The sequence below is a fragment of the Megalopta genalis genome, chromosome 13 (assembly GCF_051020955.1).
Source record: "Megalopta genalis isolate 19385.01 chromosome 13, iyMegGena1_principal, whole genome shotgun sequence".
Lineage (NCBI taxonomy): Eukaryota > Metazoa > Arthropoda > Insecta > Hymenoptera > Halictidae > Megalopta > Megalopta genalis.
Genome location: NC_135025.1, coordinates 4082633 through 4103340, shown reverse-complemented (window position 1 = coordinate 4103340; position 20708 = coordinate 4082633). Strand labels below are relative to the sequence as shown.

The 20708-nt window shown below is 40.0% G+C and overlaps 1 protein-coding gene and 1 long non-coding RNA gene across 5 annotated transcripts in view; one reads left to right on the top strand and one right to left on the bottom strand.

The window, feature by feature from the left end:
- LOC117224177 (opioid-binding protein/cell adhesion molecule homolog) overlaps window positions 1-20708 on the bottom strand; it is a 305224-nt gene that overhangs the window by 278700 nt on the left and 5816 nt on the right. Inside the window, exons 1-2 of one of the 4 annotated variants that reach the window (XM_076525840.1) lie at window positions 14112-14397; window positions 5883-7291 (exon numbers count right to left, since the gene is read on the bottom strand). In XM_076525840.1, coding sequence (XP_076381955.1) covers window positions 5883-5952 — 70 coding nt within the window. In that variant the 5' untranslated portion in view covers window positions 5953-7291; window positions 14112-14397. Of the gene's footprint in view, window positions 1-5882; window positions 7292-12325; window positions 12551-14111; window positions 14398-20708 lie in introns of those variants that run through there. The other 3 variants (XM_076525841.1, XM_076525839.1, XM_033476928.2) reach the window with 3 other exon arrangements.
- LOC143260465 (uncharacterized) lies at window positions 14627-16879 on the top strand. The gene is made up of 2 exons (XR_013034686.1): window positions 14627-14712; window positions 14916-16879. It is a non-coding gene; the product is annotated as an uncharacterized LOC143260465 (long non-coding RNA).

Here is a 20708-nt window from a genome sequence, read left to right as displayed (position 1 = left end):
TATTACTATAATACTATAATAGTATTAAAAAAAATGCTATAACAGTATAATACTATAATAGTATAAAAAAATACTATAACAGTATAAAAAAAATACTATAATAGTATAATGATAAAATGATATAATAATATAATAGTATAATAGAATAATAATGTAATAGTATAATAGTATAATAGTATAACAAAATAATAATATAATGATATAATAGTATAATAATATAATAATATCACAATATAATAATATAATAATATAATAATATAACAATATAATAATACGAATATTTATCGCAGGAGTCTATCAAAATTATGCTAGTGTTCGCCCACTTTTGGCAGTGACCGTAAAATAAACGATCTAAAATAAACCCGAATAAATCTCATTTCGCATCTTACGCAAGAATGCTTGCGTAAAAGTATCTCGGATCACATTTGCAAACGATTATGCTTCAATTCGTTACGGATCTCGCAATTTCGCGCACGCATTCCCGGGCTACCAGATTAAAACCGGGAGATAACGATGACTCCGGCAAAAACCAAAAAACAAGCGCAATGTAGAGGTCACGGAACGGCGCAAAAATGTTCGGTTCCATGACACATGGTTCCCTTAAAACTTTTTCCCTTCGCGCCGCGCACGGAATATATTGAAGTAAAAAATTGGGCCATCAATTTCCGGATCAAAATTACTTTTACAGCGAGGTTTTTGAAACAAAAAAAAAAAAGAAAGAAAAAAAGAAAAAACTGTTCATCTATCTTGGCAGAGACCGTTGTACGCGATAACTATTACTTTCGCCGATTCTCTCCCCTGCAAATTCAGCGGCCCGATGTGACTTTTCACGTCGATGCGTCCTACATTTATCTTGCGCGAAATTAGCGATTTGTCGTCCGTACTGGCTGTTCTCGCTCGTGCAAAAAAAGGCCCGATAAAGGGCCTCGTAAAATTCCAATAGAATGAAATTCTAGTAAAATCGAAATTTTTTTTTTTCTAGCAAAATTCTAGGCCAAATGAAATTCCAGCTATAGCTAGTGAAATATTCCATAAACCGTTTAAAATGATTGATTTTTGATTCTGAATAATAACATCCAAATTACGAATGGCGTAGCATAAACATAGCAATAAATTACGTAGAGGTGGGAGTAGCACAGGGAAATTCACGGGAACTCGAAATATGGAATTTCCGGGAGATATTACTATGAATGCAAGATTATACCTCGTCTTCCTCGAATATTTCACGATTCCGGCCGACTTCGCTTGATATATTAATATTAATTTATTAATAAACGTAATTTCATGCGAATAAAAATCACGTTCTAAAAAACCATATGTGTCCGTTGCAATACACACTGAATAGACTTGCCTGAGAATAAAAAAGAAATTACCAGAAAAATATTAATATTACTAGAACAGTGCTGTGAAGGAATATTTGTAAAACATAAATTCGATTAACGTAAAATATCCTTTAATTAAAGGATCAATTTAATTAAAAGATCGATAATGGCGCATCTCGACAGTGACAATAATTCTGAATTCGATTGCAATTTTATACGCTCCTAGCCAAAGCATTTTTATGCGATAAATAACGTGGCCGATATATTTTCATACATAGTTTATTTAATTCAGTGTTATACGTATATACCTTGGACCGCATTTCCAGGTTACAGGATCGGCAGAAGCGCGTTCAGCCGCGTCGTAATTTTTCTTTCGGGCTTCTCTTGATCCCGGTTAAATGATTGAAAACTGACGATACCGCGCACCAACGTCACTATCTAAAAATATTGCTCGCGTGTCATAAATTTGTCAGATTTGTACGGCAATCAGTTGACAGTGAAAGACTGCGACACAGTATTGGCCGGGGAGGGGGGACACTGTATGCTCAGTTTTTTTAGCTATAAGGATAACCGAGCTGTCATGTGTGAATACATACATACATACATACATACATACATACATACATGTATGCGATGGAAAACCAGTGACGCGCGAGAGTTATTCAAGGGAGAGAGAAGCAACCACGCGAGCATTCGTTTTATATTTCGGCTACTATTTTATACGAAGCACACAATTATCGCACATTGCCCCAGTTCTTCGCTGCTGTTCCTATAAACAATCCATTGTTCCGCGCATTTAATAACTTCGTTGCTACATCCGGCCCGACGTGTATCGTTTTCGGGGGATGAAATTCTACGCTGCTGTCGAACGCGCGTTTTTTAATACAAACGATGAAATTCTCTATCGCATTAGCATTTTTAATCAATTTTTAATCGCTCGTTGTAACACCGCCGCGCGACGGAAACAGAGAGAGATCTCTTCGCGAACTGTTTCGGGGGATGACTTTTTGTCTTCTCGCGCAGAGAAGAAAAGTTCTCGTGTACATTTTTTTGTTCTCTTCTCCCGTCATTCTCCCGGCGCCGGAATTTCAGCATTTTCAATCTGCCAGTTATCGACGCGTTGCCGGGCGAATCGTCGTTTGTAAATGGATGTTTAAAGCGTCCTCGGCCGATGTCGTTTCCCGCATACCGACCGGCGGCGTCATTGTCGGAATTATAAATTCTTACGGATGCCGATAACGGCACGCCGTTGTGTCAGAATTATTGGCGATATATACCTCTTTTCTTCGGCGTCTGGAAAGAGGATCGCGTTCCACCGGCATTCTTATTCATGGACGAGCTCTTTCTCTCTCTCTCTACGAGATCGAGCGCGCGAGTTTCATTTAGTCGAATCTCCGCCGCGGATAATTTCCACTAAAAATTCCTTTTGCTCGGATTTCATTCACGCTCCATAAACGCGTGCATCATTTATCCACGGTCGTCGCTGTAATTTTCTAGCGTACTACAATCCGCACGTTGTTTAACGCTGTTCTCTTCTTTCTTTTTTTTTATACAATATCGAGTGACATATAATTTGGCGCTTGAAAATGATTCGCACGGTTTCCCGATTTATACAACGCTGTGAATAATTATATAGTCTAATTGTAGAGTCGAAGTAACTTTTACATTTTCAGCGATATTTAATATTAAATTCACGGGCCACCAAAGAACAGCTGTTTTATTATATTTATATATTAAGTATATTTATATATTATATTTATATATTATATATATATTATATTTCTATTTATATATTATATATATATTATATATATATTATATTTCTATTTATATATATCATATATTTATATTATATATATAATAATATATAAATATATATAAATATACTTAAAATATACTATAATTATATGCCATTATATATTTATATTATATATTTTATATATATATTATATAAGTATATTTTTATAAAAGTAACAACGGAAAGGCGCTCTCTTAAAGTTCGTCTTTATTTTCGGAAGTAGTAGGAACGACGACGTATACCGAGCTTGGCCTGGAACGACAACGGCGCGGGACGGGGGATGATTGACATGTTCGCAGATACCGAAAAATTGCTCCGCGACGACGAACGCATGCGCGACATTCTAAATCAGCTCGATGTTTCGCAAAGCTTCCTGCCACCTTTCGTGACGTACACTGAGATTCCAGCAATCTGCCGAGACTAAATTATCTCGATGTACGAGAACCGGTTTTATTCTCGTTTAATAAAATTGGCCGCCGCGTCGGTCACACACGGATCAGAATTAGGCCACGGATTTTACGCAGTTGTTGCCGAGATTTGTGGACCAAGTGCGAAACGACGAAACGAAAAGGCGCAGCACAGCGAAATTCACGGTAGCCCGGAATTCGGCAATTCCGGGAGAAATTGCTGTACAAGCGAAACGGTGCAACTTTTTCGATCATCGACTAAATGTCTCGAATTTTTTCTAGATGACAGAGGGTCCAGTCTACTGGACAATGATTAAAAAATGCTTCGTGTAGAAATATCAGTAAATAAAAAATACTGTAAATTCTCCGTAATTGTCGTTCAGTTTATACGCAAAAATTGACAATTTTGGGCGATTATTCGAGCCTCGCGCCTCGTTATTATGATCATTGACACTCGGCAACAGCAAAAATCGAGCCGCGAATAATCGCGTCTCCTCTTCCAAATTGCTAATTTTCGTTTACAAGCAGAAAGACAATCGGCGAGAATTTACTGTAATAAATTTGCAATGAAAACTGCACAGTTAAAACTGCCCGGCAAGAACAAAGATAATGGCAACTCGGATATACGGGGTCAGAAGTTCACTAATCGCCGACGGAGGGGGGTGGGGGCGGTTATTGGTTCCGCGGATGATAATATTTCGTCCGGTGTATCCTATTTATTGGTGGCGCGAACATCATAGAGTTCGGCCGCGAGCCGTGAGAATTATAAATTCCTCCATACGTCGATAGCGGTTTCGTTTCGTTCGGAATTGCTGGCAGGCTGCCTTCAATGGAGATCTCCTCGGATCTCCTTTATTCATGAATCCATTCATTGTATGGAAATCAACCGGGACGCGATAGCGATTAAACACTCTCAAGAACGCCTCGCCCCGGGAATAGCTTGCTCTGTTTTTCCATTATTGCGAAAGCACTCGGAAGAGGAAGGTTTCTTATCTGTCGATGCCTCGTCGCGCGCGCCGCGACAATTTCTGAAATAAATTTGACGCGCCCGGGCGTCGTCGGGGGGCCGGACGTGCCTCTAAAAGCATGAACGGCTCTCGTAAGTGGGACCGTTCAAATGTAAATGTAAGCGAAGTGCTAATTTTCCGAAGGAGTCGCGCGAGCAATTGCGAGATTTAACAACTCGCCGCCGTACAGAGCGCGCGACGCGAGAAAATAGCTTTGATTAGAAGCGCGCTCGCGCGGGATATGATTCGCGTGAGATTGTCGCGCGAGTTATGCTATCTTGCGTATGCTATTCGCTGCGATCCGACCTCCATGCGAGATAATCGTTCTCTGACCCAAGGTGGACCAGTTGCGCGTGAGCGTTCAATTTTTATCTCAACCCTTTGCGCTCGAAGCTGTTTTAACTGTAAATCTAAATTAATTTTTCTGACTTACGGTACTTCCGTCTCATGCGACGAAGTGCATTTTATGCATACGAAATTGAGTCTTGTGACACGTACAATAGTTAGACTTCTAACCATTTTTTATATCTAAACATTGATGATATAAAAATTACCTTGGAACGTGATGTAAGAATTTTAGCGGTGCCTCGGAGTCGCCACTCGAGTGCAAAGGGTTAATTATTGCACCGAGCTGGTGATAACTCAAAAGATGACAATTGCGTTCTATTTTCTCTGTTATCGAAGCCCTCGAAACGAGTTCGACACCTGTCTATGCAATCGTCGCGAATGTTCATCTTTTTAATCACTTTTCTCCAACAAATACAGTCTTATAATTACAGTGCCATAATCGGTAAAAAATTTCCTCTCCTTCTTCTCAGCTGTTCGACGTCATTGCCACCCATTGATACGTCACAACATACACTTTCTACGCCGAAATTAATTCCGAAATGCGTTAATTAAGAGTTCACAGCGTGCGGGTCAGAAGTGACCCCGAGTCCTCCCGTTTCTCTGCAGCAAAGCGTTCGGTCGTTCATCTGGCAAGAGGGTTCTCCGTCTTTTTGGACGGAGCACCATCGATATCCCCAAAATTTCGGATATTTAGCAACAACAAATTTGATTTCCTGAACAACCCTAACCGCCAACGTGTACATTAGAAACGCATACCATCGTATCCCCAAAAAATAAAGCCGAAACGAGCGATCGGATATCCAATCGTCGCGGCGGACTCGCATGAACGCGGCTCCAAAAACAGCGTTCCCATAGCCCGATTTCGCCATGGGCCACGTTCCCATGATAACACGGAAACCTCTCTGGCAGGCCTCGTTGTAAATTACGAGGCCGGCGTATAACATTTTACTGCGAACGAAACGTGGATCCCGGTGAAAACGAAAAGGGAATGCGTACTCACCGGTTTGACGGGAAAGAAACGTGATCAAGGAGAGCGCGACGCACAGCCATCTTCCCGGATGCTCCCTCATGCTGTCGCCTTGGTCTCCAGAAATTCTCGGTGTCGATTCTCCTCTTCGCCGGCCGCGAACGTGAACGAGCGTGAACGAGAGAGCGTTCCGCGCGCGCCCCGACCTCTTTATCAGTTACTCGGCGCGATCGAAGTAGACCGTGAAACGAGGATCCACATCCACCCACATCACTGTCATGCTGTTCCCCCGGTTTATCGTTGCGACGCGCGCGAACTTCGGCCCGGAACCATAACTAATCGCGAGACTTTGCAATTCAATCGATCGCGGCCGATTCGCGCGCGATTTCGGTCGCCCGCCTCGCGCGGCCGCCTTCTTTCTTTTCTCGGCGAGAGCGGCGCGCGATCGCTCGGCGATCAAGGCTCTTTTTCGACCGTTGTCGAAAACGACACACGGGCCGCGCGCGTCGGGAACACGCTCGAACAATGTCTGCGAGAAGAAGGGGTGCCGTGGACGCGCGACGCGTCGCGGCGCCCGTCGATAAGGATCCCACGATTCTATCCGGAGCTTTTCCCCGGGTGGCCGAGGAGGCGAGGAGGATCCGACGCGGCCGGGGGAATTGTATTATTCATCAGACACGCGGCTCGCTTCGGGCCAGGATTTACAATTGTGCATTATCGATTCGCCGGATCCATTTGTACGGTTTTAACCGGCGCGCCGACCGTAATTCCGATCCCCCCGGAGTTTTAATATCGCCGAGAACCGGGGCCTCTCTCTCACGGGGCCTCGCCGGATTTTACTCCGCGAGACGCGCGGACGCCTCTTTTTACTGTATCCGCCGGCGACGATCGCCGATCCGCCTGCTCATAATTCCAACCGCCGGCCGGATCCTTCGCCGATGCGCCCCGGAAGCTGATCGGCGACCCCCGGAAGTCGATCGGCGACCCGAAAATCACTGCGCGCGCGGATCCTTTCGCCGACGCGGCGCTTCGCGCGACGCGCGATCGTGTTCCTTTCGTCGACGAACGCCGCTTCCGACGAGAATGAAAGGGAGAACAACGCCCGGCACTTTGTCGACGATCCTCGTTGTCTGTCCTGTTCCCTTCGGCGCGGGAAATGAAAAAAGAAGAACTATCACTTACACGCGGCCGCGAATTAAAACGAGCGAACGGGACTCTTCCCGGCTGTCCATTTAGATTAAGCTCGGCGGGAAATCGTGCAGTTGTTCGCGTGCATCGCGGATGCTCGATATCACGGGCTATTAAGCGGCCGTCATAGAACACATTAATCGATCGTTAATTCGGCTGTCCGGTCTTCCTGTGTTGCCATCGGCGCGCGGAATTTCGGGGATCCGCGCGGTTCGTCGACCAGCCTTGCTTTTTTTCCTTTCCGCTGTCGCGATCTGCAACAGAAAAGAAACACGGATTTATTGTTAGGCCGGACTCGTCGCGTCGTGATTGTTTTGTGTTTGTTTCGTTTTTTGGTTTGTTTATCAGGTCGGAAATTGTCGCCGATATCGACGGCGCATCGGAAGTTTTCGCCGTCGATTTTAAGGGACGCGTTTGTTACTCGACGCGTCGCGAAAACGCACAGCCTCTCTCTCTCTCTCTCGCTCGGCTCGATTGATTCGTCCAAATGGTTTTTGCTTTCATTGGCTCGTCGTCCCGCGTTTGTCGCCGTTGAAACAGAGATGTCAAAATGCCTGGGACGAGTGGTTTTATCGAGCAGCGGGCGCGAGCGCGCGCGCGCGAGCTGCACAAATGAGCGCGAGAATTGCTGGCTACGTTGGCTGAAGCACTTTGAAAAGGTTCTCGGGGAAGTAGAGTTTAATTGAGAAGCAGCCACCCCCTCATCCGTCGCCTCCTCACCTCCTCCTCCTCCTCCACCCCGGCCCAGACTGAACCTTTCTTTGGAAATTTTATTTTACACGGCGCGAGTAGTACGTATTTCAAAGAAAAAAAGTATATTAGTTGGCACGTTTCGCGTGCTTCGGAAGCATTGAAACGAGCGTCGAGTGGAACTGGAAATAGGGAAGATATTGAGAATTTACAGTGGACATTGATTGATGCTTTTGTCTTTCGTTATTGCATTGTTGTAGCGGTCTTTGTTGTTCTGATCGTCGCGTCGTCGACTGTTCTTCGGATATTTGTCATTCATAAACTTGTGAACTAAGCAGTTGTGTTTATTGTTAATATTGGTTTATAATTGATATGTATAATTATATACTATAACTATATATTATATATATTATAATTGTATATTATATTTATATTATATATTATAATCATATATTATATTATAATTATATATTATATTTATATTATATATTATAATCATATATTATATTTATATTATATATTATGATCATATATTATATTTATATTATATATTATGATCATAAATATTATATTTATACTATATATATATATATATATATATATATATATATATATATATATCTTATATAGTATATTATAATTATCTTATATATTATAACATATATGAATATATGTTTTTTAATTATATATTATAATAGCTGTCGATTTTGGGGTCAACTGAACCCTTTTAATTAAATCCTAAAACTATTTGAATTGTAAACTATAATATAGAATTGAAAAATGGAAAATATGTTAGTTACTTGAACAGACTCAATTAGCAAATTAAGCAGAAATTGTTAGAAAATCGAGGAACAGTATTACAATCCCTAAACTATCGAAATAAAGAATTTCATTCGCTTAACGTTCTTCTCGTACTATTTTGCGGCGGAAAATGAAATTACCGGTTCTTTCGGCTAATCTTCCGCCATTTATCACTTTGCTGTATCGTGCCAAAGATTTTCGATAACTGGGCCACTGTTGAACTACGCCTATCAATTTTCGCTCCTATCGATTGCTGTATTGCTTTTATTTGAAATTTGCTCACCAAAGCATGGAAACTATTTTCACAGAGATTTATGGGAACAAAAACATTTTTCAAGGTACAAGTGAATTAGTCTTTTGTACATAGAAATACTTTTCCGCCTAAAAATACTTCTTGCACCGCGAATAATACAGTTTCGTAATGACAAATGTTTCAAGAGAGTTTAGCAAAATTATCGAAGACGAAGTCAGAAGCGAAATTTTGCACAAAGGCACATCATCGACTGCGTATCTCAGATTTAAGTGAAACGCGATTGTTACAGGCTAACAGCTTTAACCGAATTGATAATGAGAGCTCGAACAACTTTGTTTAAACGTTGCTTCGAAATGTACCTGGAATATCATTCTAAAAGTTCAAATTGCTGTTTAATCGAAGTTTACTCAAGTACTTGTATAACCGACTAGTATCAAATTTCGCATAGCTACATGATACGCCATTTTCCTGCGTAATGAACTTCTCACTCGATTAGCAGTTTCTTTTGTATTCGATAAACAAAGGGAACTTGAATGTTAGAAAACCAGACTATATCTGGATCTATCCATTTACCCGGAATTTAACCCTTGCAATATACTGCAATATATTTTAAAATATTAAAAAATATATATATATTTATATAATTGTATATTTATTATATTCTTTAAATTATATTGCAATATATTGGTGTTACTTGAATGTTAGAAAACTAGAACTAAAGGTAGATATCTGGATCTATCCATTTACCTGGAATTTAACCCTTGCAGTATACTGCAATATATTTTAAAAAATTTATGTAAATATTTATTATATTCTTTAAATTATATTGCAATATATTGGTGTTACTTGAATGTTAGAAAACTAGACCATATCTGGATCTATCAATTTACCTAGAATTTAACCCTTGCAGTATACTGCAATATATTTTAAAATATTTATATATTTATTTATTATATTCTTTAAATTATATTGCAATATATTGGTGTTACTTGAATGTTAGAAAACTAGACCATATCTGGATCTATCAATTTACCTAGAATTTAACTCTTGCAATATATTGCAATATATTTCAATATATTTTAAAATATTAAAATAATATATATAATATAATATATATATAATTATATATTTATTATTTTCTTTAAATTATATTACAATATACTGGTGCTTATATTGCAAATTATGATGCTTACATACAAGCATATCTGTCATATCTGTCTCACAGTTTCATAGTAAATTGTTATATATAGAAAATATTCTGTTGTATCTAAACAGTACGTGCTCGCAATAAAAGTAGGCGTCTGCTGCCAAGAGACACTCTAATCGGATAACAGAACGCCCGGATAGTAGAATGCTCCGATATTAGGGTATTCGGATACGGGAGACTTTATTGCATAAAGCTTCACGTCGCTGCCAAAGATTTTCTGAGATATACACACTGTGACAATATTACTGAAACCCTGGGTGCTGGGTGTATCTCCTTCGACCGACATATATTGGAATCTATAATACGTATATCTTCGGAAGTTTCCCGGTATCCAAGAGCATCAGAAAATTCAGATTTTCAAATGTTCTTTTGCTAATACGATAAATAGGACTTTCTATGCATTTATCGCAAACAGGTGTAATAGAGAGAAAAAAAACAGAGAAAAGATCGAAAGCTAGTTGTTCCGGTTATTGTGATTCTAATCAAAACAATTTCTAAATATTTTTTGTAATATATATACTGTATCTGCAGTACTGTATATGCACTAAATATTGTATATAAAATATATATACATATATATATATATATATAATATATTCAATATATATACAATATAATAATACAATACAATATATATACAATAATATAATACACATACAATATACAATATAATAATATAATATATATACAATATTCATACAATATATACTGCATATACAATATTGTATATACAAAATATACTGTATATACAATATTCATGCAATATATACTGCATATACAATATACTGTATATAAAATATTCATACAATACATACTGCATATGCAATACATATAAAACATATACTGTCTAACACATACATAATATACGGTAAAATATATCTTCAAGAAAAGGTTCGCGGCGTGTTTTCCTATTTAGCGGGGCGAATACCGAATGCTGTCGGGTATTTTTAATCTTTTTCATGCATCTATGTATTGGGGACAGTGGCGGAGTATATGTTCTAGGCTGATGTTAACGTTACACCGGCCGCAAAGTTTCAGTTCCTGTTTTGTTATCAGGTGACAATGCGTGATATTTTTATGTCCTGCTCTCCGAGCTTATTTACCCGCACTTGTTCCATTTTCTATAGTGCCGCGGCTCGATTGCCTTTGTTACATTTTTCGCGTTCTAAAACGCGACACCACGTATTTCGAACACCCGAAGAACCTAATCATTTCTCGATCATTTTATTATATTTTGCCTTTTTTACATTTTCTGCGGTACGACGCGAAATTTGTTTCGGACAATGGGCCACGTATTTTTATTGGAAAATCCACACAATTTTCCGGTATCAATTTTTCTTCGAAAATCGTTTCATTCGATTAACTTTTAATATATTTTCATTCGCCGGAATCGATAATAATTTTCGACAACTGCGAAATAAAAGATATGTGTAAGTATTTCGTGCCCCCAAATTCGTGAACCCAATTTTTATCGCTGGAGATTATCAACAAGATTATATTATTAAGATTAAGATTATATTAGATACAATGAAATATATATATATTTCATTGTATCTAATATAATCTTAATCTTAATTAATATAATCTTGTATATATATTCCACGATAATGAACAAAACCATAATCGCCGAAAGCTTCGTTTCAAATTTGCACGTTCCGCGTGCACTAATTTAATCCTTTGCGGTCCGACATCGAGCCAAACTACCAATTATTAATGCGCAACACATTCGCGTTAATAGTTTCTTGCTGATTTGCATTATATCCGCGAATAATACCACAATTATCTGGCATGTAAAAAGAACTGTTACAGTATCTCCTGCACTGTTCTAAATCGATTACAAAGGGACAAACGCGAGGGTATTGTTGAATGGCATACGCGCGCGATTGTGTTGCGCAATGTTCCGTCAAATACCGAAACGATTTAATTCAATAAAACAGCGCTCATTTTAATAACGCGAAACGTGAAAAAAGAACAAATGAAACGTATCGTCTTTTATTCTTTTTTATTACGTTCATAACGCAGAGACAAAGCACCTCGTTCCTTTTTTACATTACCGAAATCAATTCTGCGCGACGAAGTGCAATAATTCAGCGAAACAAAATTACGCTACTCGTTCGCGATAAATTCAATGAAAACGAAATACATTAAAATATTCCGAACTGCGGCACAAGTATTTTCGGTGTTTTTTTAAAACAAATTACTATTTGAAATATTATCTCGATGCGATTTGTCGCGACGAATAAAACGTTTCATTTATCAAAACACAGTCCTTCGAACAAATGAAATATTTTATTTATAAAAAAAAACGCGTGCGCGATCGAAAAGTAAAATATTTACCAGTCGCCGTGTCCGAAATTCTATTCCATCTCGGAACGAATGCTCCGACACCGATGAAGACAGTTTGAACGGTTTAATCCATAATGGGACCTCGCGTCAAACAACTCGTGAATTGGACAGCGAGATGGGTTTTGAGACCGCGCGCGCGCGCGCAATGGAACCGTCCGACATCTTCGCTCGAAGAGACAAGTCCGAAAACTGATTGAACGGTTACCATTTTGAAAAGAAACGAATAAACGAACGCGGTGCCCCGATGAAACACAAACAAAAGAATATATTCCCTGGTGTATGTACGTGTGTGTGTTCGTTTTTTCTCAATTTGGCCGGCTCCGCGCGGTAGTTCGGCTGGATCAAAAGCGAACTTTAATTAAATTCGAAACGCATTTAATAGTGTCAGAGGGGAAAAAACTGCGAGCTGACATTCAACGCGGCTAGAAAAATTGTTGTTGCCAACAGAAACAGGAAAATGGAAGATGCGATGCCGGAGATGTGTGCTGATAGCAGGGTCTGTCGAACTGTCTGTGTGGTACGTGGCCGCGCCTCTGTGCGTGTGCGTATTCGTTCGAATGGGACCAGAAATAAAATACGAATATGGAAAAGCGCGGTCTAAAAGAGTTCGCGGGGGAGAGAAAAAAACGCTCCTCGAGCGAAACGCGACGTTTAAATCTTTCCGCGTTTCTTCATTTATTTCGTCGCCGGTATTGTTTTGCGATATTTTCCGCGCTAAATTTCTATTAACACCGAACCCGCCGCGGAACGGTCGAGTAACAGCTTTTTAAAAGTTTGCTAAAAGAATCGTAAAAGTCGCGAAATTTTGTGAAATTCTGTGAAATTTTGCGAAATCGCTGGGAAAACTTCCAGCGAAATTTTTAAGTTCCATGTTTTCGCTTATCCTCGGCTTGCTTGACTACTTGTATGGCTGCTCAATTTTTCAATCTCTCTCTCCCCCCTCTCTCTCTCAATCTCTCTCTCTCTTCTTCATTTATTTTTCTGATAATGCGATGTTCTCTTCTATTGTCTACGGCGAGCTTTCGACGCCCAGAGAAATGTACGAACTTTTCTAACTATGTCAGCAACGAGAAATCAGGAAAGTCTTATTACTGTTAGCTTTTGCAAGTTAAATGTCATCCGATTGTAGTATATGCATAGTTATTGATATTATCAAAATATTTCTAGGAATAATGTTTAGGTACACTTCCTTATTAGGAGTATATATTATAATATAAATCATACGTCGTTTAAATAAATCCAGTCTTGGCATTGTTATAATAATATAGAACTAATATATATAGTTATTAGTTTAATATTATATTTATATTATATATTACTATTATTAGTTATATATAACATATATTGTATATATAACTAAAAATAGTATAATATTGGTATTAAATATAATAAGAATAATAATATATAATATATAATATATTATATTATTATTAGTTATATATAACATATATTATATAAATAATAATAGTATAATATTAATATCAAATATAATAGTAATAATTATATATATAACTAGTAACTTGGCACAGTAGTTCCAGTGCCAAGAAAATTTTTACTATTATTCTAACAGTAATAACAATCCCTTAATATAGCAACAATCCCTTCAATAAACATAGTCCGATTTCCATCGTGTTTGTACTCATTTTAATCAGAAGAATCTCAGCTGTTCACTGGTGCAGCAATCGCGAAAGTAGAAATAAAAACCACCGTACACTTCGTCCACTCGTGGCCTTCTATCGATATCCACAACCGTCCCCTTTCGTGTCACTATACATACACAGACTCATCTCCAGATACGTACTGCGCGACGCAGCAATTCCGTGTAAATTTAATCGCGCGCCGCTACACAGGGATCACAGTAATTTTTCTCCTGTTTCTACAAACCCGCGCGACCATGAAACCCGTAACAAAATTCGCGGCGGTCGCATTCGGCCGTAACGGGGAAAATCAAAACGCGCTCTCGACGAACGATCAGCCGAAATGACCGCGGAACAGACTCTTCGTAGCACGCGTTTCGCCGTCACCGAAACGAACGTCAACCGTCAGCCTCGCCGCCGTCGAACACACACACACACACACATAGAGACACACACCGCGCGCGGCGCGCTCGAATATCCATCCCCCGGCTCGTCGGCCCGGAATTACTGTGTCGGATGGTAATGGAATCCAACGTGTTTCGTTACCGGCGAATTTCTATCCGCGGGACGAAATCATAGTTGAAGGACGCGGGAATAACAGAGGGAGAACGGCCGGCCGGTGATCGAGATAGACCGGACGGAGTTGTTAAACGAGCCTCGACAGTCGGAGAACGCCGGCCGCCGCGCCGCGCCGCGACGGTACAAATCCTCCTGATAGTTAAGGCGTCTTAAGCGGCTTGCGTATGTATCCCGTACAATTCTGCAGGAACGAGGCGTAATTACCTCTTTCTATCCTTGTCGGCCACGCGATACCCTGGGCTCGAAGTTGCAGGCGATATAGCACCGCCCGACCAGGCAGGTGCAAGTCCTGCGGATTCGAGTGCACGCGTGTAGAGCTGTGCAAGTTTAAGATTGACCTAAGAGGCGATTACTGTCTGTCCCAGGGCCGCGCATCAACGGGATTTGGACAACTAGTCCGTCGATCCTAGCAACATTCGGCGAACAACGCGGAGAAGAAACGGTAATCCGGACGATTTAGCCCGTTAACGTGGACGCCGCTGCTCGAGGAACAACGACGCTGCGAGGAAGTGTAAAAGTCGCTACGATTCCCTGCTTGAGGCGCAATCGGAGCAAGAATTAGGGAGAAATTACTGTGTACAGGATATCCGAAAATTGTAGTATTCTGTAATTAGGTTCCTGGGGTCGTTTGAAGCAACTTTTTCCTTTACAGAAATTTTCTCCGAGGCTTCGTTCGCGAGTTATCAACGAAAAAGCACTGGCCAATGAGAGATCGCGTACGGCTGACGCACCGCCCTCGCGACCACCGTCGATGCGTCAAATGGCCGGCGCGACGGGGTAATGGCCGCAAGGGCGGAGCGCCGGTCGCGCTCGATCGCCGATTGGTCAGTGTTTTTCTTTAATAAGTCGTTAACGAAGCTTCGTAGAACATTTTCGCAAAGGAAAAAGTTGCTTCAAATTATCTCAGGAACCTCTCATTTAATTTTGGGACGCCCTGTACAGAAGCGAATTGACTCGTTGCCCGCGATTAGAGAGTATTAACTTATGACATTAATTTATGCCAGAGAATCGTTGATTTATTAGCAATTATGTTGCTAAAAGTCTTCGTTAATCACGAAAGAAATGAGATCTGATATATTGCTTCGAAGTTGGTCGTGAAAGGTGACAGCGATAACGCGCGACGTGTTATCTCGTCTCCTCGTGTTAACGGGTTAAACGAAATCGGATGAAATGAAATGAAATTAAACTAAACGATATTTAAAAATGTCAGCCTTATTTAGAGGAGCATTTTAACGAAAGCGGCACGTAAAAGTACAGGGCGCAAAGGATTAAAAGGAACCCGCCTGTGCCGGTAATGAGCACATTTCTGCTCCGTAAGAGTAATGTTATGTTAAAAGTGAATGTATTAACTCTTTACTGCGCCGAAAGCCTATTAGTAGGCTTTCATGTCTGCAGTTACCCCGGGGACGAACCTATTAATTCCCCTTTAAATAAAAGGACTATAAAAGAAATTCGCGATACATTATGCTGTGCCGGTTGATTTGAAGTTTTACGATTGTAATTATGCCGCCGGTATTAAAAAAGATTCATTAATGGATATTTGCCTTTTAATTCCGCGGGATTCCAGAGATTCTTCGATAGAGCTAACGGACGATTTTTCTATGGAAATTTATGCGCGATTGTAAAATTTTTATATGTACATATACTCGTCATTATAGTCGGATATCGTTATTGTATAGGGAATTTTTTAAAAGTCTTGCTCTGTCTGCTTGTGCTTTTGTTCGATGACGTAGCGTCAGTCGATGCTATTTTTTCAGCTTCGTTAAAAGCTTTACTAAATTCTTATTAAATTTTTATCAAAGAATCGACAAAATTGCGGTACGTTAATCACACATAGGACGTTCAAATAGAAATTTTTTAAAAAGGAGGAACTGTTTCTCCGTTCATTTCGCAGCGTGTGGAATCGATTGTATCGTCGTACCCATGCGTATGTATCATTTATTTCGAAATTCGCGGAGTGTTGTGCGGTGTGTGCGCGCGCGCGCGCGTGCGACACGTAGATGTAATATTAGGATCGATAAAGAATAAATAGCGCCAAATGTGGTACGATCGGAAATAGTGAGTCATAGAGAACGTATCGTACATTATTGCGGGTCGCATGAATATATTACCGGGCGGCGGGCGAGAGCACGCGCGCGCGCGCGCGCCGGACGAATTTTCAACAACTTTCCACAAATTTGAACGGTTTCCAATTTATACGTTAAAATACAGTATTTACATGTTATAAAAGTCGATAAGCGAACGGCCGGCAGTTTCGAACGCGAATTACTGGACTATACGTAAAGAATGTATGTATCGGGCGAACGATTAAAAACGATTGTAAAGAGGATATGCATCTGATATTAGCGAAATTTTCAGCGGAGCCCGTATACAACGTGTAACAGTTCACTTCGCTCGTCCGAATTAAAATGTCAACGTTCCAAGGGAACGGAACCGGTTGAAAATCGCGACATTTTTCACTCGCAAAATACATTATTCCGTTTCATCGTTTCGTAAAGCCAGTCGTAATCGCGATCGTTCACAGCATATATTATACATCACAGCATATAATATAACATCGAATACTGAATTGTCTTCTTTGCGATTGTTAAGCCTTTGCGCTCGAGTGGTGACTCCGAGGCACCGCTGAAACATGTTTACGGTTATGTCTCCCTTACTGACGCTCAGATTGTCCACTAAAATGGATAATTTGGGGAAGAGGAGGTACGATTATATTTGAGCTTTGCGGCTCGTTTTTATAATTGTGGACAATTTGTAACTATAAAAATAAACCGCATGGCTCGAATAATCGTATCTCCTCTCCACAAATTGTCCATTCTTGCGCGGAATCTGAGCGTCAGTATGGGAGACATTACTGTATATCACATTCCAAGATAATTCTTACGTCGAGGAAATTTAGATTTGGAAAATTGTTAAAAGTATAACTGTTGCGTAAGTCGCAAGGCTCAATTTCACACGCATAAAAAAAATGCACTCTGTCATGTGTAATAAAATAGAGACAGCGTAAGTCGGAAAAATCATTTTAGATTTACAGTTAAAACGGCTTCGAGCGCAAAGGGTTGAGCCTCGAGTCGACAGTCTTGTACAAGTTGACGTAAAGTTACTATAAGAAGAATCTCGTGTAAAAAAAAACAGTTGGAAGCATTGCCTAATTAAGTGTGTAAGTAGCTAATTATACACACGCGAGAAGATATAAATGGCAAAGAAATGAAAATATCTTTTAAGTCTGCTCGTTCGGCGCGCAGAAATTTTCGAAAATGCTGCCCCGGATTTTCTTTCTTTTCTCGGCGGCTTCCTCCTCTCTGTTCGCATACTTTCTACCGGTGAAGTATGCCGTTGAAAAATGTTCTATGCCAATACGCTCGTTTGCTTCTTATTCCGGGTGCTAACACGGCGTACAAAAAAAAAGGAGACCGGCGCCGGCGCGCGTAGCAAAATGTGTGCGATTAAAATCGTGAATGTGATGGCTGAAGGAATGATTTTAGCTCGAATTAAAACCGGGAATTAAGGACGAAACGTTCTCCGCCATAAATTATTGCTGTTATTCCTTTAATACGACTTTTCTCCGGCGTGTTTCAAGGCTGCGCGATATAACGCGCTGAAAATATGTTTCCGAATCGTTAGCATTTGCCATCCAGATTATTATTTCAACCCTCGCATGATTTACTTATTTTTAATACTACTCGCGGCGACGATAATTCCGAACGCGCCGAAAAAACAATGCGATTCTAATCCGCGCGGAAATTCTCGTAGATCGAGAAACGGTCGCATTTGCCAGCGGATTATTATTTCAACCCTCGCATGACGAACGATTCATAGCAACCATCCTGATTCTCATCGATTTACCTATTTTTAATACTACTCGCGGCGACGATAATTGCGGACGCGTCGAAAAACAATGCGATTCTAATCCGCGCGGAAATTCTCGTAGATCAGAGAAACGGTCGCATTTGCCAGCGGATTATTATTTCAACCCTCGCATGACGGACGATTCATAGCAACCATCCTGATTCTCATCGATTTACCTATTTTTAATACTACTCGCGGCGACGATAATTCCGAACGCGCCGAAAAACAATGCGATTCTAATCCGTGCGGAAATTCTCGTAGTTCGAGAAACGGTCGCATTTGCGATAGCATTTGCCACCAGATTATTATTGCAACCCTCGCATGACTGACGATTCATAGTATTCATAGCAACCACCCTGATTTCCATTAATTTACCTATTTTTAATACTACTCGTGGCGACAAACAATGCGATTCTAATCCGCGCGGAAATTCTCGTAGATCGAGAAACGGTCGCATTTGCCAGCAGATTATTATTTCAACCCTCGCATGACGGACGATTCATAGCAACCACCCTGATTTCCATTAATTTACCCATTTTTAATACTACTCGCGGCGACGATAATTCCGAACGCGCCGAAAAACAATGCGATTCTAATCCACGCGGAAATTCTCGTAGATCGAGAAACGGTCGCATTTGCGATAGCATTTGCCACCAGATTATTATTGCAACCCTCGCATGACTGACGATTCATAGTATTCATAGCAACCACCCTGATTTCCATTAATTTACCCATTTTTAATACTACTCGCGGCGACGATAATTCCGAACGCGTCGAAAAAACACTGCGATTCTAATCCGCGCGGAAATTCTCGTATATCAGAGGAACGGTCGCATTTTCACTACGCCATAATAAACGCCTAAAAAAGAAAGGGAATCAATGTCCTCGCGCGTAATCACCGCTCTTCGAGGATAGCGTACGTATGCCGGTATCCTCGAAGAGGTTAATGCCGCGTATCGATCTTCGAGCTATCAATGAAATCTGTTCGATTATCGGAGAACTGTTCTATCAACAACGAATGGGTTCGAAGAAATTCGTTTCCACTTAATCACTGTAGGGATCAGCCGTCCCTCCCCCACCCCCCACCTATCAGAAGCTAAATAAAAGCTTCTAATCTGTTCGGCGGGGCTGCGAGGGGTGGAGAAAAGCGCGGAGGAACAATATTTCCGCGGCGACTCAACATCGTCGATAACGCAACGCCGGCCGCGAAAAGAGAGACTTTTTTTACGAGGCATATAGCGACGACGCTGTTTCCGCGAGAGGAATTTCTCGCGGGAGGAGCGCGAATAGGCGAAACGCGATGGGAAGAGAGCGGAGCCTTGTTCGAGGGGGAAATTGCTGGCGTTTCGATCACGCCGGGAAAATGGTCTTTCATCGAGGTACTAATTTGACGGTTACGTGGCAAGCTTCCCTCTGCCAACTAAGCAATCGTAACTGCGAGACGGGCGAAGTTCCTCGGGCGCGTATAGAGAACGACGTTCCACGATTCTAAGAACAAACGCCGGAGAGAGGACGTTTGCCATAACACGTCGCGGAGATAGACGCAGGACATGTGTTCGGTGCGCTGCGATTGCAATCTCTGATAACCTGCGACCTGTTCCGAACGATCATCTCGCACGGGCCACGGATCTGATGGATTCGCGAGGAAGATGCATAGAACGAATACGAAACTGTAGAGATGGCCGAAAATTTTCAGGATATTGTTTGAGTTATTTCTTCAAAATTGTATTTATATTTATTAGATGTATTATTTAGTTATACTTATTTTTGTGTATGGTTATACTTATTAGATTATTATTTTGTATGTTTATTACTGATTATATATATTATTTAGTTATACTTATTATTATATATATTTATACTTAATAGATATATTATTTAGTTATACCTATCATTGTGTATATTTATTACTGATTATATATATTATTTAGTTATACTTATTATTATATATGTTTGTTACTAATTATATATTATTTAGTTATAGTTAATACTATGTGTATTTATTACTGATCATATATACTATTTAGTTATAGTTATTACTATGTGTATTTATTACTGATCATATATATTATTTAGTTATACTTATTATTATATATGTTTATTACTGATTATAAATTATTTAGTTATAGTTATTATATATATTTATTTCTGATTATATATGGAAGCTAGTTACACTTATTGCTATATTATTTATTACTTCTTATATATATTATTCAGTTATACTTATTATTATTATTATTATTAATATATATACTATAAGTCTAACACATTTAGTATTTAATTAATAACACATACAGTATGCATTTATG